The sequence below is a fragment of the Triticum urartu genome, chromosome 7A, assembly GCF_056163025.1.
Source record: "Triticum urartu cultivar PI428250 chromosome 7A, HENAU_Tu73, whole genome shotgun sequence".
NCBI lineage: Eukaryota > Viridiplantae > Streptophyta > Magnoliopsida > Poales > Poaceae > Triticum > Triticum urartu.
The window spans coordinates 747,623,191-747,645,377 of NC_141879.1; the positions used below are offsets into that span (position 1 = coordinate 747,623,191).

General features: G+C 45.6%; 1 protein-coding gene and 1 long non-coding RNA gene across 3 annotated transcripts in view; one reads left to right on the plus strand and one right to left on the minus strand.

Moving 5' to 3' along the window:
• Window positions 1–10,462, minus strand: part of LOC125519604 (putative disease resistance protein At1g50180) — a 31,855-nt gene extending 21,393 nt beyond the window's left edge. The window contains exons 1-3 of the mRNA XM_087534294.1: window positions 8,926–10,462; window positions 8,218–8,812; window positions 7,970–7,981 (exon numbers count right to left, since the gene is read on the minus strand). Coding sequence (XP_087390420.1) covers window positions 7,970–7,981; window positions 8,218–8,812; window positions 8,926–10,462 — 2,144 coding nt within the window. The remainder of the gene's footprint in view (window positions 1–7,969; window positions 7,982–8,217; window positions 8,813–8,925) is intronic.
• A 5,938-nt stretch (window positions 10,463–16,400) lies between these two features.
• Window positions 16,401–19,674, plus strand: LOC147962737 (uncharacterized). Of its 2 annotated transcripts, none has more exons than XR_015611807.1 (5): window positions 16,401–16,807; window positions 16,871–17,094; window positions 17,167–17,269; window positions 17,689–18,233; window positions 19,328–19,674. It is a non-coding gene; the product is annotated as an uncharacterized LOC147962737 (long non-coding RNA). The 2 variants fall into 2 exon arrangements; XR_015611806.1 differs by having other exon boundaries at window positions 16,403–16,807; window positions 17,736–18,233.
• The last annotated feature ends 2,513 nt before the right edge of the window (window positions 19,675–22,187 follow it).

The following is a 22,187-nucleotide window of genomic DNA, read 5'->3' on the forward strand; positions in this document are numbered from 1 at the left end:
ATTCGTTTGCAACATGTCACGTCTAGAGGGAAGCATAGCCAGGGGCTTTCTGACCGAAGAGTGCATCTCCTACTGTACGAATTATCTAGGCATCGAGAACCCCGTTGGTCTGCCCGTCAACAGGCACCTCGGCTGGCTCGCTGGATGGGGTCACCGTGATGGTCGCCGCAGAATTCATGTCGACTTCGAGGGTCAACTCGCCGACTTTGAAAGAGCAAATCTAGTCGCGCTACAACACATAGACGTGGTCGATCTTTGGGTGGTAGAGCACAAAACATTTATTGAGAAGACGTACAATGACCAAGGCCAACAGAGGACGGACGGAGATATAATCAAAGAGCACAACTCATGTTTCACGCGTTGCTTCAAGGAGAAGCTTTTGTCGTACCCTTTACATGAGGATTCTTCCGTGGAAGAAAAACTCATATTCGCCTTGTCACAGGGCGCCGAGCACAACCTGATGACCTATGAGGCGTACGAGATCAACGGCTACACATTCTACACCGAGGACAAGGACATGAAGAGCGATGGTTATCAGAACTCCGGGGTAACGATGGGATCCTACACCGGTAACGACAAGGACAGATACTACGGAAGGATCGAGGAGATCTGGGAGCTGAGCTACGCTGGAGAGAAGGTCCCGATGTTCCATGTAAGATGGGCCAAGAGCGTCATAAAAGAAGACCGGTATTTCACCACCATGGTTATACCCGAAGCCAAATCCAAGACCGCGGGCGCAAACGTCACCGCGAAAAATGAGCCATGAGTACTGGCTTCCTAAGTGGACCAATGCTTCTTCATTACTGACCCGTCAAAGCCCAGTCGTGTTGTCGTGAGGAGAGGCAAAAGGAAGATCATCGGAATGGATGGAGTCGCCAATGAGCAAGACTTCGACAAGTACGGCGACCTGAAGATGGAACATGACGACGACGATAAAGTGTCATACACCACAAGAAGAAGCATGACCACCCTACCTAAAGGACATCCGTTCAACATAAGAACTCCATTTGCGAAAAAGAAGGGCAAGAAGATTGTGAAAAGATAGCTAGCTAAGATCGATTGTATTTAAATCATAGTCTTCATTTCTCGATTGTATTTCGACATTTTGAAATTATATTTCTTCTGTTCTAGTCCTCATGAATATTGAATTTGTTAATATTTTTTGAACTCATGAATATTTTTAAATTTCATGAGCACTTTTTGAATTCTTGAATATTTTTTCAAATTTGATGATATTTTTTCATATTCATAAATGTTTTACCAATTCACAAATGAATGCAACTAAAAATCCAAAAAAAATATTGATGATATTTTTAAATAACAAATTTGATGATATTTTTAAATAAAAAATTTGATGATATTTTCAATTAAAAATAAAAAACAAATTTGATGATATTTTAAAAAAACAAATTTGATGATATTTGATGATATGTTCTGTTCTAGTCCTCATGAAAATAACAAATTTGATAAAAAACAAATAATTAGATGCAATAAAAAATAATTAAAAAAGTTACTAATGGCGCACCAGAGGAGGGTGTGCCATTGCTATCAGAAAAAAAGTTACTAATGGCGCACCAGAGGAGGGTGCACCATTGCTATCAGAAAAAAAAGTTACTAATGGCGCACCAGAGGAGGGTGCACCATTGCTATCAGTGTTTTTATGGCGCACCCTTAGATGGTGCGCCATTACTAACATTCCCCCTCTAGCTAGATACCCCTTCGCCCGATCCCCCTTCCCTCTCCCTCGCCAGATCCCCTTCCCTCCCTCTCCACACCCGCTCCAACGACCCCCGCGCCCGCTCCACACCCGCTCTAACGACCCTCGTGCCCGCTCCGACGATCGCCGCGCCCGCTCCGACGACCGCCACGCCCGCTCCGACGAGGTGCTCTGACCGAACAGGTGAACAACCCTCCTTCGCTCAGCTCGAACTCGAGCAGGGCCAGCGCTAGGGTTTCAGCGCCGCCGCCGGCCCTGCCTCGCCGCCAACCTCGTCCACCTCGCTCTCCGGCGCACCTCCCTCGAGCCAGCAGAAGCTCTCTACTTTCCCCCGTCGGCAGGAGCAACCATACCCACCTTCGCCACCCAGCAAAGGTGATAATCTTTTTGAGACAAGGAAAGGAACATGTTGAGATTAGATGCATGTTACACATGCCCTGCTTTGCATTTCGGCCAGCAACGTTGCTTCTATGCCTTCTTTACAACCACAATTCTGATGTATATGCCTTCCCAAGGTCATTAACTTGTCAATCACAGACATATCTTATCCCAAATATGAGTAGTGTTGTATTCAGCTCTGAATTTCAGACAGTAGAGCACACGCACATGACACATGTATCATGTATCAGTAGAGTAATTTGTACAGTCACACCAACTGTTTGTAAAATTGCAGTATTGAAGATGTGTATTTTCCATTTTGAAGCTGGAAATAAACTGCCAAAACTGAAAGAAATTGGAGTGTTGAAGATCTGCTAGTGCTGAATTTTAGGAGTAGACTAAAATAAATTTTAGAATGGCTGAATGTATGCAGCCTGCAGTAGTGGAGCTGTACCAAAATCACATCTGCCCTAATGTATGCAGTCATGTTTTTATGCCATTCTGACTTGTACACTGGGACTTCTCTCCTGTGATGTCTGTTTTGGTTCTGCAAAAACCCATTCAGTAGTGTGGGACTGTGGATCATCAGCAAGGAAACCATGCTTTAGTTCAGACTTCAGAGATATTTGCCTTTGCTTCAATAGGTAGTTTGCTCACAGTCAACATATAATAGCATAATTTGTTGTCCTTCATTGGAATACATCACACTAATACTGTATACGAATTAGGGTCCTTACGTTATGTTCTATTCCATGCAGCAAAGGCAATTTTCATCTAAGTTGAGCTGATTTTGATTTCCGTATGTTATGGGGAGACAACAGATATTGCTATATGTTTATTCTTGAGGGTACAGACTTGCTTAACTATTGATGATTTTTTGTTGGGTAACCTATTAGATCTAGAATGGAAGCTCACATAAGTTGAGCTGATTTTTGTCCATATGAAAGCAGAGGACCATATGGTCTGTGGCCTTTTCATCCATATGAAAGTAGAGGCACATTGTGGTGCTAGTTTGCTGGGTTTTGTCTCCGACCATCGTGTCGTGATGATTTTGCAGGTACCCCGAGAGGCCCTTGAGTTTTCCGGAATGTCGATTAACTTCCGTTCCAACAAATTCGGGTACTCCATATGTCCTATTTTCAGCAAAGATCATGCTGAAATTTTCCGTGAATTTTAGCATGACTTTGCTAAAAATAGTTCATATGGGGTACTTGCGACTAATGCATGGGCCGGGGTATCTTAGTACTTAATTAAGTAGGATCAACTGCCTCTTGTGTTATACATATAGAAGTGTGATATCAACTCATAGTTATTACTCTATCTGTCACCATATGTGTATCCAACCTTGTGAACTTGTTTCATTTTGTAGTCTATGTTAACTCAAGTATGTGTGATATATATACATATGTGTGTGCCTGTGATATAATACTCTGTTTGGGATAGTTTAACCTGCAAGTTGCCTTCTCTGTTTCTCTGGCTGTGAGGGGGTAGCATGATCGGAATCACCAGCGCTCTTTTCCTAGGCACTCGAGTAGGCGGTGTTGTCGATGCGATCTGCCATTTAGACTACCCATATATATCAGTCAACCTAGGGTGCCTTGGCATCGATAAACCCTAAATGATGAAAACTTAACTTAGGATTTAGGGTGACTCAGCATCGACAAACCCTAAATGATAAAACCTTGGCTTTTAGTGTGCCTCGGTGTCGATAAAAACCTAAATGATGAAAGCTTAGGCTTTTAGGGTGCCTCGGTGTCGACAAACCCTAAATGATAAAAGCTTAGCTTTTAGGATGCCTCCGTGTCGACAAACCCTAAATGATGAGACCATAATCTTGTTCCTTGACAATAACCAACTTTTTGACCAATTTTTTTCCTATTTAGAGCGAAACATGGCCCACAACGATGAGGTCGGCGGTTCGGGCAAGGCATTCTGGGAGCTGTCCCAGGAGATGGAGGAAGAACCTCACCTCTATGAGGATGCCGCGGAAGACATCGATCCCGACTACACAACCCCTAGTGGCGTCGGGGATGACACCACTGATGGTGCCGCCGAGGATGCCACCACTGATGATGACGACGCACGCACAAATGTCAGCCAACCAAAGAGGCAACGGAAGGACCGGCGCCCGAACGTGCTCGGCACCGTCAAGGAGGAATTTACTGAAGTGTCCTCCGAGGGGCATCCAACGGCGCCCAAAGAAATAGTCAAGGGGTACGCGGGACAACTCGGGTGCATTCTCCGGAGCACCGTCTCGATCAACACCGAGAACCTAAGGCATCATGACCGAGGGAATTTGCGCAACCTCCTCTTCACGAAGCCGCACGAACGATACAAGTTCCCCGGTGACTTCGCAAACACACGCCTCTCAGGGAATAAAGTGAACAGTGCCGCCCTCACGAAGATGAGCAAGGCCCTGGCTACTTGGAGAGGCGCGGTGAAGAGCATGATTGAAAAAGGTGATAGTTATGAGAAGATCAAGGAGAAAAATCCTTCGATCAGCGAAGATGACTACCGGGAGTTCAAGATCAAGTGCGAGAGCAACGCATCCGAGGAATCAAGTTAGTGAGGAAAAGATATGCGGGACTTGAATTTAGGGGTCCACAAACTCGGTCCCAACGGTTACAGAGTGGCGGAACCTATATGGGACAAGGAGGACGCGGATCGTGCCGAGCAAGGCCTACCGCCCCGCTTCGAGAAATATCGTGACAAGCAGACAAGGAACTATGTCAGGGCCCGGTACAACATTGGCCCGGTAACCAAGGAGCTTACCACGGATCCGATGACCAAGGCGCTTGAGCGTGTTCTGGTAAGGAATACACCCCCGTGTAATTAGCTCCATATATGGTCGCATTCTAGTTAATGAAGCCAAATTTCTAAATGGTTCACGTTCCTTCCGTAGGACACTGAAAGCAGTAGCACGGGGTCGTCTCAGAGCTCCCCTTTCGACACCCCTTTAAATAGGGCGTTGAACATAATGAAAAACAAGGATAAGCTCACTAAGCCGTCGTCAGCTGGTCGTGTGGCCGGCAAAGGATTGTCCACGAAATGGTCGGAATACTATACCGCTGGGCGAAAGGAGAGAAAGACCAGCTCGGAAAGCCAACAGCGCGAGGTTGGACAACTCAAGGCACAAGTGGCGCGGATTGCGGAGATGGTCGAAGAGCAAGTGCGAGACCAACTGGGAGCGACGATCACCGCCATTATACCTACCTTGGTTTCTGGGCTGCAGGCGTGGGTGGCGGGCGGCCAATAGGGGCCGCCCCCGATTCCCAGCTTCACGGGCAGCAACTCGCGCAATACGCCGACGGCGCCATTGGTGTCTCCGGCGGAGGCGGCGTTGGTGTCTCCCACGGCGGCGCCATTGGTGTCTCCGGCGGAGGCAACATTGGTGTCTCCCGCGGCGGCGCCGGCATTGCAGCTTAATGCACCCGGGTGTGGGAAGAATACGCCGGCCGGCACCTCAGCAGCAAGCGGCCCCTCCGTCAATTGCACGCCCGCCGTTGGCGGTGCCTCGACATTAGCCGAGCTCGACGCCATCACGGTAACTAATTAAGCCTCTTGGCCGATGACTTCATCTCCTTGTCTTTAACTGGGCATCCCTGACGCCCTACATGTGTTTGCAGGGCGCCGCCGACGTTCCGTGCACTCTCCTGCACTTCGTGAATGACGAGTTGGTTGATGTCGCCAAGGGCAGAATCGTTCAACCGGGCAGCCGCGTATTCCACGGTAAACCGATGCCACACACTGTTTATAGGGTTCAACTGGTTCGGGTGCTGCCAGGCTTCGACGACATGTTACCTCTGTATCGACCCCATGGGGCCGACGAAGATGATGTGATGACCCTCAGTGCCTGCATAAGCTGGCCCATGCTTTGGCCGAAGAGCCAGATTCGTTTGGGGGCGGGGGACACCACCCCACAGACAACACCGCCAGTCGTGTCGGCGCCAAGCCGTGGCAAGACCCCCGCAACGCTACCGGACATGCCGGACATGCATATGGCACAGGATCCGTACATGCATATGGCACAGGATCCGGACGACGACGACGACGACGGTACATTTACCAACGTCGATAAGTACATCAACAAACATGGGTACGGTGACGAATTCTTGGGGCCTCCTTCTCAAGAACCCAACCCTGCAAAAGACGATCTAGCTGGTACTGCGGAGAAACCCAATTGCAATAGGCGTCGTCTGGCGTTCAGTTCTCAGGAGACGCCTCCAGCTGCCGGCTTCACCGAACCTCAGATAGCTGAGGTGCGAAATATTATCATCCCCAACACACTCACGAAGGCGGTCTCTGAGCAGAACTCGATCCCATTACAGCAGAAGAAGAAGGGACGGAAAAGAAAGACTAACAAGGGTGCGAGCCAGCCGGCACCGAGTACGATCCATGCTCAGGACGGTCCACCTTCACCTAAGGATATCTCGAGGAGGGTGCATGTGGCGGGTATGCCGATGCTACTGACTAATCTGCTCAATGCTGCAACCGGTGCTATGCGGAGTCTGCATGCTAGTGTTCTTTCTTTGGAGAAGCGGTGTCTCTCCGAGAATGATGTGGCATATCCGGTTTTCATGGCCAGGGTGCAAAAGGGCAAGGGCTTTGTGGATAACGCCATCGGGTGTACGATCATCGTGCGGTTTGATGACATCTTCGCTATGTTTAACCTTCATCCGCTGCACTACACCTTCGTTGTTCGTGATGTATCTAGACGAGCTAGTGTTGTTTGCTATTTCTGTCCGTGACTCTGTTGACCTTCAAGAAGTATGGTGTTCTAATCTGTAGGCCAAACCTCTGAAATTCGTGATGTATAACAGTTGTGCTTATTCAGACTTGCATCATATATACACAATTATAAAAAAAAACAGCTAGTAGCTTTCTTGAGATGGGGTTTGAGCATCACGGCACTAACGCAAGGACCCTGTGAACGTCTCTGTAATTTAGTTTATCTCACTACATCTATTGGTCAGGGATGCAGTTCCCATTGCTTTACTGTCTCAGTCAGACACGAGAGTGTATCCTGGCGTCTTTCGTGATTATGGCCGCGATCGTGTTCTGGTTATTGGACAATCTTTTGTTCCTCTTTGATTTTGTGCTGGCAGGCAGGACAGGACATTCAGCTACCTATGGTATTCTCAACATTCTGAATATGTGGCAGAGCTCTGAATTTTGCGTCGTAGATATAGTAGTAAATAAACAAGAGTGTGCTGCACTGCACGTAAAATAATTAGCTGTCATAGGGATGTTCTAACTTCAGGAAATCACAATAATCATGAACTAGCATATCGTGACCCGCAATGCGCACAGCATAGATTACTGTGCAAGCCAAACGACAATAATCCAAATTATTCAGAGACAGTACAGATTACATTGTCGTCTTGAAGCACCACCGTACAGGCCGGTAGGAGGAGATAAGTGCTTCATATTCTTATTGTTACATTGGATTCAGGCAAATACATAGTGCATACTTGATAAAATGAGATACATTCAGGGAGGATATATAGGTGTGGAAACTAGCACACACCAATCGGTCCATCCTGGTTCGGGATATCCGTTCCTCTCTTGCAGAACGAGAAGGGGGCGGTACCTCCGAATTTGGAACAGCGATAATACGAGGACATGTTTGCTGCTCGATCATATATAGTCACCCCAGATGCACCTTCAAATAAGTGTACACGTAAATAGCTGGAGTTACAAACCAACAATAGAGGTAGTGCGTAGTAAAAATTAATCAGAAGATGGGAGGATGGCAAGAGGTGTAGTGCTACCTGGCACCCTTTCTGTTGCAGCCCCTGCACTGTGCTGTCATCTCCAGTGATCAAGGGCATGTGGTTCATCTTCACGTACTTTAGGGAGGGAAGGCGTAACAACCCCTCGGGGAGCCTGCTCATCCGTTTGAAATTATCAAGTTCAAGGTAAGAGAGCTTTGGTATTGTTCTTCCTCCAAGCTCCACACGGTGGAAAACCTACGAAGTACTAGCTCTCGCAATCGAGGAAATCCTTTGGCACTACAGGACATGGTTTGTAGTTCATAACAGTCTAGCTTCAACACCAAAAGACAGGGAAGCTTCTCAAGGATGGGCATCAGGTTTTCTCTAATGATACTTGGACGGCGAGACTCACTAACATCTTGGAAACCTCCGATGGAAAGGTCAACTAGATGAGGCATATTTGTGAATATATAACCAATCCTCCTAACGTCCCAGGCCAGTAAGAAGGATAAGGTTGTTAGTTTAGTCATTTCGCTCATGAACTTAACATGGCGGTTAAAGCAATACCCTGTTCTTAAGGTCTGGAGATCGTTTTGTTGAACGCTCCTCCCAGGTGAAATTTCAGAAATGTAAACATGCTTTAGAGTAGGGATTTGCCAGAAGGATTTTGGCATACATTTTTTCTTGTGTATGTGTGTGCCTATCAGATCAATAGTCTGTAAATACAAGAGTTTTGTAATTGAAGAAGTGAGCTTCATCTCGGAACACCGTCTCAACCTAAGGTATCTTAGGTTAGTGCACCCATCGATTACCCTACCAATACCTGTTAGGTTTGAATTTTCAATGTGAAGAACTCTTAGAAGACTCATCTTGGGTATTGATGAAAGTTGAAAGCCAACGAGAGATCGAAGATCAAGTGTTGTTTGTAAAAACAGATCACTAGAGTTTTGAAGGGAGGAACGATGGAATTTCAGGGTATCAGATGATGATGCATTAGCTTGGCCTGCACATTTATAGAATGCATGCATATATCAGCCATAAGACACATATCACGAAAAACTGAGATATTGAAACAGAAACTAGAGTTATGTAAAAAGAGAAGAGGGGAAGTTTGACCTGTAGTTTCATTGTTGACATCAAGAAAACCATCTTTTCTTGATTCTTCTATGCACCACTCACGTAAGATATCATGAACCCTTATTTTTTCAATCCACCCATGTCCCTTGCTTCTGTGAACAACTTGGACAAGACTTCTTTGAGCCAAATCAGTTACATACATGTGTGCCGTTTCTTCCGGTTTATGATTTGGTATATCTGGAATAAGGCTTTCTGCTATCCATAATTGAATAAGGTGGAACACTGATATTTCAAGGTCCTCGGGAAAAGCAGCGAGATAGAGAAAACAAGATTTTAAATAATGACTTGACAGATCTTTGTAACTGCGAGCCAGTATGTCTCGCATCATCTGTGTATCCTTGGTTGAAGGCCAACCCGATAGTACATATGACCATGCTTGTGTATTTAGATTCTTTGACAGATGACCCCCCAATACTGCAAGTGCAAGAGGCAACCCATCACATTTCTTTGCAAGCTTTCTGCCAGGTTTTTCAAACTCATCCACATCATCTATAACAGACCTTTTATATGATGGTAGTGCTTTGCTACTAAAAAGTTCCCAACTCCTCTCTTCATCTAACTTTTTCAAAGGATGAACATGGGTTGGCATCTGAACATGATTTGCAACATCTTCTTTTCGTGTAGTTAACAATACTGCTTTAACTGTTGTATTCAACTGTTCCCATGTGTAAGTTTCCCACACATCATCGAGAACTACCAGGTACCTTTTTTGCAGGAGGAAGTCATGGATCATCTTTCCCACCTGGTACTCATCCATTTTGTCAATTTCTCTACAGCCATCTTTGTCCTCTATTATTTGTTTCATAATATCCTTTAGTAACTCAATGCCCTTGAATGTCTGAGATACGGTCACCCAAGCAACTGTGTTGAAGTGCTCTTTAACTTTGGATGAAGTGTATACTTTTCTTGCGAGTGTAGTTTTCCCTGCTCCACCCATGGCAAGGATAGACACAGCTCTAAGCATTTTCTCATTGCCAACTAATTTTTCCACTATTTCATTGTGCTCATCCTGGAATCCAACCATGACAACATCATCTTCAGAGTTTTGGTGCACCAGACCGAAATCCCGTGGAAGCTCATCGTCCACTACAACAGTGTCACCCAAATCAATTTTCAAATTATCTACACTTGCAAAAATCTCATCAAGCTTTCTTCTAACGCACTGAATTTGAACATCAATCTTACGAAGGGTGGCCAGGTCACTCGGCAGGCGAGCAAACCTTGAGATGGCACCCATGAATCCCCTCTTGAGCCTGTTTCTCTTTTCCATGTAATCTGCAGCTTCGATGACATTCTGAGCCTCATACGCCACATCTCTGATCTGGCTCACCAAGACAGCAACTCTTACATTTCCTGACCTCCATTTTCTGTCAGCGTCTTTGAGGTAGGCCTGCAACCTCACCAGCTCAGCTCTCAAGAGCCCCACTTCAAGGGTGACTGCACACAAGAATGTGGTCTCCTGGATCACAATGTTGCTCAAGTTTCCGAGCACCGCAGTAACAGCAGCCTCGGCCATTGATTGCTAGCTCCTTTAGAGACGGAAATATATGTGTGCTTGGTCAGAGACAGCAGCCTCTTGTGCAGTCACTCCACTTGGCTACCACTAGCTAACTACTCCCTCCGTTCCTAAATATAAGTCTTTGTAGAGATTTTACTATGGACCACATACAGATGTATCTAGATTTTTTTTTCCGAAAAGGGGGGACTCCCCGGTCTCTGCATCAGAATGATGCATACGGCCATCTTATTAAACAAATAAATAGGTTTCAACAAGGTCTTAAAGACTCTAAATGAAAATAAAAAAGAGCTCACACAGAGCCAAAAGGGCTAAAAGACAAACTAGCCAAATAAAGGACGCCACAACCGGCTGGCAAAAGAGAGATAGGTAAACTAATTGCATATCCTATTACATGACCGCCATCCAAACCGGTTGAAGATATCCCGTGGTACCATCTCCCAGCGGATAGATCCAGTAACCAAACGCTCCTTGGCCTCCGTCGGAGTGAGTAGCGACCACAAATGGATCAACGCCGTGGCTCGGAAAATAACCTGCAAAAAATGAATGTGTGTTGTCCTGTTAAAAACCAAATCATTTCTGCAATTCCAGAGTGCCCACAATAAGGCACAGACTCCTACGCGAATATGTCTCGCTATTTCGGGCTCTATCCCGTTAAGCCACGTTCTAAATAACGTGTTGACAGAACTCGGTGGAGTAATATTAAAAGCATTATGAACTGTCTGCCATAAAACTTTGGCTAGCAGGCAATCAAGAAAAAGGTGTTTGGTCGTTTCATCCCGATCACAGAAACTACACCTAGTAGGTCCTGTCCAATTACGCTTTGTCAAATTGTCCTTGGTTAAAATAACTTGTTTATGGACAAACCACATAAACACTTTAATTTTCAAACGGACTTTGACAGCCCAAACGTGTTTGGAACTAGGAATCGAGCTTGAATTGATAACATCAACATACATTGGTTTAACTGTAAATACTCCAGACCTAGTAAGCTTCCAGTGTAATTTATCGGGTTGTTAAGAAAGCTGAACCTTCATCAGTCTACTTACTAAATGGAGCCATTCTTCCCAACGATTGCCCACTAGCGTCCTTCTGAACTAGCTATTAAGGGGGATAGGGTGAAGTACCGTTGCAACAAACACCTCACGTCGTTGAACAATACGATACAAAGACGGGTACTGAATGGCTAAGGGTGTCTCTCCGAGCCAAGTATCCTCCCAGAATCACGTACTAGCACCATTACCAATAATAAACTTTGTCCTATTAAACAAGGATAGCTTGACTTTCATAAGCCCTTTCCAAAAAGGTGAGTTAGTCGGCCTTACTGTCACCTGAGACAAAGTTTTGGTTTGAAGATACTTGCTACGGAAGATTTGCGCCCAAGTGGCATCAGTCTCACTCGATAACTTCCACAGCCACTGATGTCTACTACACAACCTTCTTCTTGTAGACGTTGTTGGGCCTCCAAGTGCAGAGGTTTGTAAGACAGTAGCAAATTTCCCTTAAGTAGATGACCTAAGGTTTATCAATCCGTAGGAGGCGTAGGATCAAGATGGTCTCTCTCAAGCAACCCTGCAACCAAATAACAAAGAGTCTCTTGTGTCCCCAACACACCCAATACAATGATAAATTGTATAGGTGCACTAGTTCGGCGAAGAGATGGTGATACAAGTGGTATATGGATAGTAGATAATAGTATTTGTAATCTGAAAATATAAAAACAGTAAGGTAACTAATGATAAAAGTGAGCGGAAACGGTATTGCAATGATAGGAAATAAGGCCTAGGGTTCATACTTTCACTAGTGTAAGTCCTCTCAACAATACTAACATAATTGGATCATAAAACTATCCCTCAACATGCAACAAAGAGTCAGTCCAAAGTCACTAATAGCGGAGAACGAATGAAGAGATTATGGTAGGGTACGAAACCACCTCAAAGTTATTCTTTCCAATCAATCCGTTGGGCTATTCCTATAAGTGTCACAAACAGCCCTAGAGTTCGTACTAGAATAACACCTTAAGACACACATCAACCAAAACCCTAATGTCACTTAGATACTCCAATGTCACCTCAAGTATCCGTGGGTATGATTATACGATATGCGTCACATAATCTCAGATTCATCTATTCAACCAACACAAAGGACCTCAAAGAGTGCCCCAAAGTTCTACTGGAGAATCACGACAAAAACGTGTGCCAACCCCTATGCATAGGTTCATGGTTGGAACCCGCAAGTTGATCACCAAAACATACATCAACTGAATCACGTGATATCCCATTGTCATCACAAATATCCACAGCAAGACATACATCAAGTGTTCTCAAATCTTTAAAGACTCAATCCGATAAGAAAACTTCAAAAGGGAAACTCAATTCATTACGAGAGTAGAGGGGGGGGGGGAAGAAACATCATAGGATCCAAATATATATAATAGCAAAGCTCGCGATACATCAAGATCGTATCACCTCAAGAACACGACAGAGAGAGAGATCAAACACATAGCTACTGGTACATACCCTCAGCCTCGAGGGAGAACTACTCCCTCCTCGTCATGGAGAGCACCGGGATGATGAAGATGGCCACGGGAGAAGGATTGCCCCCTCTGGCAGGGTGCCAGGACGGGTCTAGATTGGTTTTCGGTGGCTACGGAGGCTTCTGGCGGCGGAACTCCCGATCTATTTTGCTCCCTGATGTTTTTAGGGTATATGGAGATATATAGGCGGAAGAAGCACGTCGGTGGAGCTCCGAGGGGCCCACGAGGCAGGGGGCGCGCCCAGGGGGGGCGCCCTCCACCCTCGTGACCTCCCCGGAAACTTCTTGGAGTAGGGTCCAAGTCTCCTGGATCACGTTCGGTGAGAAGATCACGTTCCCGAAGGTTTCATTCCGTTTGGACTCCGTTTGATATTCTGTTTCCTCGAAATAATGAAATAGGCAAAAAACAGCAATTCTGTGCTGGGCCTCCGGTTAATAGGTTAGTCCCAAAAATAATATAAAAGTGGAAAATAAAGCCCAATATAGTTTAAAACAGTAGATAAAGTAGCATGGAGCAATCAAAAATTATAGATACGTTGGAGACGTATCAGCCACTTGCTGAGAAGACATCTGTTCTTTACTTCAAGATTCTCAATACCAAGACCCCCTTGGTCTTTCGGTCTATAGATGATATCCCATTTGGCTAGACGGTATTTTCTTTTTAGTTCATCACCCTGCCAAAAGAATCGTGATCGATAAAAGTCCAGTCTTTTCCTAACTCCAACTAGGACTTCGAAGAACGACAAAAGAAACATAGGCATACTCGTGAGAACCGAGTTTATCAGAATTAATCGGCCTCTGTATGACATGAGCTTGCCCTTCCAGCAACTCAGTTTCTTTTCAAATCGGTCCTTGATGCACTTCCATTCTCTGTTTGTTAGCTTACGATGGTGGATTGGTATTCCTAAGTATGTGAAAGGTAAAGCCCCCAAATCGCATCCAAACAATTGTCTATATGCCTCTTGTTCGTCATTGGCTCTACCAAAGCAGAACAACTCGCTTTTGTGAAAGTTAATCTTTAACCAGCTCAATTGTTTAAATAAGCATAACACCAGCTTCATATTTCTCGCTTTGGCCAAGTCATGCTCCATAAAGATGATTGTATCATGGGCGTACTGAAGGATGGACACACCTCCGTCGTACTAGGCCATTCACTTGACCAGCCTCCTTAGCCCTTCCTGTCATAATTGCCAACATATCAACTACAATGTTGAACAGGGTAGGTGACATCGGATCCCCTTGTCTCAGGCCCTTATCTGTCTGAAAATAATGACATATTTTGTCATTCACTTTAATTCCAACACTCCCTTTTTGCATATATGATTCAACCTGGCGGCGCCAGGCTTCATCAAAACCTTTCATACGCAATGCCTGTTGAAGGAATGGCCATTTGACTTTATCGTATGCTTTCTCGAAATCCACCTTAAAAACAACTCCATCTAATTTTTTCGAGTGAATTTCATGGAGCGTTTCATGAAGGACCATCACCCCTTCTAGGATGTTTCTGTCCGGCATGAAAGCAGTTTGGGAATGTTGTATCACAGAATGCGCAATCTGTGTGAGCCGATTAGTCCCAACCTTGGTGAAAATTTTGAAACTAACATTGAGAAGACAGATCGGCCTGAACTGCTCGATTCTCACACCACCCATTTTCTTAGGAAGCAGTGTTATTGTTCCAAAATTTAAGTGAAATAACTGAAGCTGTCCAGAGAATAGATCATGGAACATTGGTAACAAATCCCTAGATGCATTTTAGAGTATAGATTCACTCATTTTGTTCCGTATGTGGTCCATAGTGGAATCTCTCCAAAGACTTATATTTAGGAACGGAGAGAGTAGCTAGCATGGCGGGCAGAGATGCACCTGAGGGGAGCGAGAGCACGCACGAGAGGTGAGCATGCATGTATGAGTTTGCGCTGAGATAGTGAGGAGCACAAGGGAGAGACTGGGCGACTCACCGGCACCAGCTGGCAGCAGGAGGGTCTTCTCCTTCAGCTCGATTGCCGCCACCTTGCTCAGATCTCCTTCAGCAGGAGAAATTTTCTTCTCTTGTGTGACTCGAATTAAGCCACCTTTAGTGTAAGGACGATGCCATCGACCAGCTGAGGGGAGAGAGCGCAAGAAGTGATGAGCATTTGCGCCGGGGGGGAGAGGAGCAAGAAGGGATGATAGAGGGTTACTCACCGTCACCGTCGCCCACTAGTAGAAAAGGGGGCTTTGGTTCAGGCCGGGTAAGCCCATTAGTCCCGGTTCAATCCAGAACCGGGACCAATGGGTGCATTGGACCCGGTTCGTGAGCCCAGGGGCCGCCCGGGCCACGTGGGCCATTGGTCCTGGTTCGTCTGGACCTTTTGGTCCCGGTTGGTGGGACGAACCGGGACCAATGGGCCTCGCTCCTGGCCCACCACCATTAGTCCCGGTTGGTGACATGAACCGGGACCAAAGGCCCCCCTTTAGTCTCGGTTCATGCCACCAACCGGGGCCAATGGTGGTGCCTATATATACCCCCTCGCGCAAGAGCAGAGCACACTGCTCTGTTTTTTCTTGCCGAGGGGGAGAGGGCTTGGTGGTGCTCTAGCTCACCTCCTATGCACGCAAGGTGTTCGATGGAATGCCCGAGCCACACTACTTAAGCTTTCTCCTCTCCAAGCTCGACCTCCAAGCTCCATTTTCCTCAATATTTGTCTAGGTTTAGCGGTCCGTCACGCCCCACCCCCGTCTTCACCGCCGTCGATCACCCGCGCCGATCTCATCACCGGCACCATCGTGGTGAGCCTCTTGTTTTTATCTTCTTTCTGAAAGGAAAAACATTCTTACTTGTATGTTTAGATAGATACTTGTATCATTTTCTTACTTTTATTATTGCATCACGGAGGCTCAAAATTGCCACCTTATGACGCAATGGATTAATATGAAAGTCAAGACGGCCGTTGGCTTTGTTTTTCCTAATGAACCCGGCGCAACTTTTCACTGCCGGCCGATTCCAGAAGGATATGCTAAGGTGATGGTGGATGAAATAACGGAGGGATTTGAGGACCTCCCGCTTGACCACCCTACCGGAGAACACTACACCATGACAAAAATTTAAGGGCAATTAACTGCCCGGAATGATCAAGAATTGGGGTCAATTAACTGCCTCCAAAGCTCTATATGCCGGGCAAGATTATGTAGGTCAACATAACTTCCGGGAATTGTGGAGTCACACGGGCAGACAATCTGCCGGCATCTTCAGGGTCGGCCCAATTGCCCTAAATTCCATTTCAGGGCGAAATCACAGCCGGTAACCAAGTTAGCGCGGCGCGCACATGAAAGTATTGAGGCCCAAAAAGGTGTGCGAGGCTCAGTCGCGGGAGAATGAAAAATTAGAAGGCCCTCGAAGCCCATCACGTCCACACGGCCTTATCCACGCTGCATCCACACTGCATCTGGCTGCCATCGTTCTCCCGCATCAGCTGCCGCACTGCATCTCGCCGTCGACTCCGCCAACCCTAGCGCCGTCAGATGACTCACCCCCTCCTTGCCGTCCCGCCCCGCCCAGCGCCACCGCCACCGCCTTCATCCCCTCCATCACCCAGCCGGCCTCCTGAAACCCCCGCCTCGACCCAGCCCCGCCGTCTCTGAATCACATACTCACGCTGCCACCATCGGCAACTCACCACACCCGCACCTTTGACGCACGCCGCCGCCCATCCACATCCACGTCGCACCCGCATCCCCGCCCAGAGCCGCCACCGCATCCGGTCAAAATCGAGCAGCAGGGCAGCCGGCAGCAAGATCCACCATGCCCAAGTCATGGAGCTCATCCACAAGGTCGCTCCCCTCTTCTCCTCCCCATGCCTCTCCCTCTCTCTTTCTGATTTGATGCAATTACAGTTCGCAGACATGGTTCCTGTCTTCGTCAAGTTCGTCCTACTACCGCAGAAGAATTCAGCAGAACCATCATAGTTTCACACCTTCAAGTTCGACCACATCCACGGTGCCCAGAGGGACCTGACGGAGGAGCGGGAGAAGGACCATCGGGAGGTCTTCATGGCACGTTTCATGGCTCAGATCCTTGCCCACAACCGGCACTGCTCCACCCTAGTATATGGGATAAGGTCTGCCCCCCTCTCTTGATTTGCTCTCCTTTCCTTCCTTCATTTCTTCTCTGACGGATGGGTTAGTCACAGGAGGACCCCTGACATGTTCAATAAGTTCATGGAGGAGAAGGAGCCCTCCCCACGTCATGGCGCGCTGCATCAACACCACGACCAAGCCAGCCCTCAAGCAAAGGTACAATTTCATGCCCACCAAATCTCAACATGTACTGTAATTTTTGTTTCTTCATCATCCAGCCGGGGGACATGCAATTGTACTACCCACCAAATCTCAACCTGTACTGTAGTGTGTGTGTGTGTGTGTGTGTGTGTGTGTGTGTGTGTGTGGTTAGACTAAAACTAAAGCATCCTTCCCTTTTGGATCTTCAATTCTGCTATGAATGAATATGCAGCAGCAACCCATCTAAGAAAAATGACACATATCCATGCAAATCACTAGCACCAAGTCGAGTGCACATTCCAGTACAATCTTATCAGTTAATGTTCTTGACAAAACTTCTATAGTCCTGAAAACGGCGGAATACAGTATTTTGTTGAGAAAAAAGTGCTATCTTGTTTTTCTGTAGAGGGATTTCACTCTTTGCTATGTGACAGATTGACAGTTGTGCTTACTATCTCCAATGTTGACATGGAAACTGCAGAATCATATTTGCGCACTGTGGAAAAAGCTGGGATTGTGATTGATATGCAGGTTAGATAATAAGGTATAAGGCTCTTATACGCTGCTGTATAAGGTTGCGATGAATGTCCTTTTGGGGGCTCTCATAGAAGAAAGTTATAATTTTCTCATACCCTGTTATATAAGGCTCTATACACTGCAGGATCTTTTGATTTTAGTTTGAATACCTTGTAATTTGTTTCTATCGTTGCATGTTATCGTTTGACTCAATTTCGAATACCTCAAAGATTGCTTTTTCTAGTACTTATGCTTTCAAGGCCTTATTTAGTTTTGTAAAAAATAATGATTTGTGTTGGCTTGCGATATTTAGGCGAGGATTGAAATTTAGTAGTACAAACAAACCGTGATGCAGTGACACGACATAGTAGGTAGTTCTAATACTATGGATGCAGATCGAGGTTGTTTGTAAAGTTATGCAGAAGCAACCATGACAGCCGGTAGCAGTCCTCACATCTAGAAGGTATTACATCTTCTTAGAATTCTTGAATATTACACTAATGAAAAGATATTTATGTTTCCATTATTAAATAGGCAAGGCGTATAATGAACTAGCCCTTGCAAAAATTAGACCTTACCATGGATCCCTTTATACCCATTTGGAATTACAAATTTAGTTCTGATCCCAAGGGCTATTCTATTGAAAAGCAATCATAGCTCGCCATCTTGTCTGAAAAGCAATCATAGCAAGCATCGACACTCTGGGAGCTAACATGAAATTTTCTCCTCTCACATGCTGAAGACTAATTATTTTTCTGAGTCAAGCATGTGTTTGAAAGTAGGAGCCTACAAGTTTCTTATTTTCTCCTGAGCAACTAGTACTTTTTTTGGTTTTCCTGGAAGATTAAAATTGTGCCTACTTTCAAACACATGCTTAAGTACTTTTATTCTGAATCAACCAGCAGCTCTGTTTCTTAAACAATTCTATAGCTACTACTGAAACTTTGCACACAATTTGGACAAACATCATGGATTAATAAGAGGGACCACACAACTATATGTTCAGCAAACCAACATTCTTTTATTTTGAGCAACCTATATTCATTTCAGCAAATGATTTATGTGCCTGCAAACTCTTCTTTTTGTTGAATCAACATTTTTATGAAACCCATGTAGCAGATTTAATCAGAGGGCTGTTCAGTTGGTATACGTTCTCATAATTATTCTCATAATTATTGATTCTCACTGTCTAGCACTAGTACACACTACACACAGAACAAACATGTACAAAAAAAGACATCCTGCATTGCTACTGGATTGCCAGTAATTAATCCTTACCTACAGTTTTTGAATGTTTTATTAACTTGACAGCAATCAAAAGAAATTAATATACCAAAAGAAGGTGACTATTGGTAAATATTTATAGTGATAGGTTAAATTGGTCTTTCTGATGATCCATACATAGTGCATAATCTGTTCTTATGAGTACATACAGGGTGACACACATGTGTATTTTTCATTTGGATGATTTGATTTTCTTTTTCAGCCATGCAACTTCTATGTTTGGAACATGGGTTCTTCCAAGCTGATCTATTTGGCCATTTCCTTTTTTTACAGGTCACCAGTATAATGCCCCTTTGCATCCACAAGTTTCTAGAGGTGTGTTTGGTGAGCTAAAAAGGATCTTCTGCTGGGATATGTTTCTACCTAAAACCAGATCTTATATTTTGCATTTTGTCTTTTATGTAATACTTTGACTTACGAACCTACAAATCTATGCATGTGTACATGTAGACCTGATGGATGTTCTGTTACTGGACTTGTATGCCTATGTGTGCACGTAGGCACACATGATGGAATTTTGTGCTTTTGGCTGTCCTGGACTTATGAACCTATGTATGGATGATAGATTGCTTATATATATACACGCACACATTATCTATTAAGTGATGCAATCTTAATTACTGGATGCATGTGTGTTGTTATATATAGATGACACAAAATAGACTGAAGATAAATGCTAGTTGTTGAAATACATGTATACAATATACAGGAGATCTGTTTGTTCGCAGTGGACACAAATACAGGCAGTTTACCTGCCGGGGAACTCTTCTGTCCGCCCTGAATTGTAAGCCTGCCGGGAAAAAGCTGTATGCCGGGAATAGTTCTAACTGCCGGCGAAGGTGTGAATATGAAGGGCAGAGAATCTGCCGGGGTTTATACTGACTGCCGGGAATTGTTTTCCCCGACGGGACTTTCAAGGGCAGTTCCTAATTGCCTGCAAAAAGCATTCCCGGCAGTTAGTCTGCCTCCAATGGCTACTTTTCCCGGCAGATGTGGTGACTCCTAAATTTTGGTCATGGTGTAGTGGAAGGGGAGACTCGGCTGGGTTCTTCTCTGAAGACTCCATGCCTATGGCGGAAGGAGCTCATCAACCTTCCGAACTGTACGCCTCCGCCTCCTCCTCCTCCTCCGGCGAGTCAGGACACTCCGCCTCCTCCACCGCCTCCTCCTCCGGCGAGTGACGATCAGGGCCCTCGGCCGGCTCCTTCTCCGGTGCGTGGCGGCACTCCGCCTCCTTCTCCGCCTGCGCCGGCGCGCCCGAGCAGCCAGCCTCCTCCTTCTCCGCCTCGTCAGCAAGGGCGGAAGAGACCCGCCGCCGCTCCGGCAGCTGCTCCGGCGCGTCGTAGTCCTTCTCCTCCGCCTCGTAAGCAAGTAAAGAAGACAGCCGCTCCGTCTGTTCGGCCGGCGTCTAGCAGTACAGCCAGAGGCGGGAGGACATACAGATTCGGTCCTTCTCTGAAGACTCCAGAGAAGTTACCATACGAGAGGACCCCGGAGGAGAATGCGAAGATCGCGCGAACCGAAGTGGATGACTGGTTTCAAGGGTTGAAAGCAAAGAGACATCCACCTCCGGAGGAGAAGGTAGATCCGGTGAAAGTGAAGCGAACTCTGGCTGCCCTTGCAAAACCACCCAAGTCTCCGCCGAAAGGCAACTATGAGCGCATTATTGGAAAGACATGGGCCGAAGCGGAGCGGTCGGGAAGTACAGTCAGTGATCAAAGGATGAAAGAACGACGAGCAGCTGGGAAACAAATTGCCCAGCTCGGCAAACAAGGGAATCAATCGTGCCCCCCGCTCAAGGTGCCTAGCGACATCGTCGATCCGAGGATGGTGCCTGGTTATAGCAATCTTGAAGATTACCTGCCCGACGATGTACATTATGATCCCATGGACGTGCAGATACACAGATACGAGTACGGGAAGCCTCTCGTTAAAGATGAAAAATCTCTAACAACGATGATGCGAAGATTGCATGATTGGTACTTGAAAATCTGCAGAGAGTCTGGGGGAGGAGTACTTTGTATGTGAGAGTTAAACCGGAGCATGACCTCGTTGGAATTGATCTGTTGCCTATTCCATTTGAGTAGTTCTATCAGTTTTTCAATCAATTGGCCCTCGATAAAGCAACGGTCACCTGCTACTGTCTGTAAGTACTACTACTTCTGTCATTAAGTCTCTCTATATAACTCAGCTCTTTCATTGCATGTATTTATAATTATCCTCACTATATTAATTATGCAGATTGAAGATCACCGAATTGAAGAAAAGACAAGTCGGTGATATTGGGTTCATTAACACATATCTCATAGATGCAACTCAGGTTAAATTTTGTGCTGCAGAAACCGAGGCCAGCTTGCTACGATCATTCAAAATAAATGAACACAAAGATATAATACTCTTTCCTTACAACTTCAAGTGAGTGTTACTGTCTTGTGCATATTCGGTTTCCCTTATATATTAGTCCAGGTTATAGTAGTGTAATTGATGAGTTATGCATGCGTGCGCAGGTACCACTATATTCTCCTAGAGATTAGGCTTGAGCAGGGAGTAGTAACTGTCTTGGACTCTAGACGAAAAGATCCCTAGGAGTATGCGGACATGACTGAAATCCTCGAGAAGTAAGTTAAATCGATCATTATCCACCATATCAGCAACTTTGTTCATTTCCTGATATCAAGTAATTGTTTTCTTTTGTTTGGCAGGGTTTGGAGAAAATTCACCAAAAAATCTCCGGGACTGCCGAAGATGCTGCAATTTAGATACCCGAAAGTAAGTACTATAGTAGCATATTCCGCGCGTCTCCTAGCTATTGATTCAAATGCTAGTTTCATCAATACCATTTGGCATTCTTGCTTATCAGTTTGATTAACCTCTATTTCTTGTAAAGTGGTTGTGGCAGGAACAAGGGAATGATTTCTGTGCATACTACGTCTGCGAGTCCATCCGCCACACGACCTGTGAGCGGGGCTACTCTGACGAACAATATGAAGTGCGTAAATAACAATATTCACAATTTTATTTTATTACCATCATTTGTGTTGAGTTTCATTCATTCATATATATATGTATTGATCCCCTTCTTCAAATTAGATGTTTCGGATGCGGAATGAACTCCTAGCACCAGATCGCATGC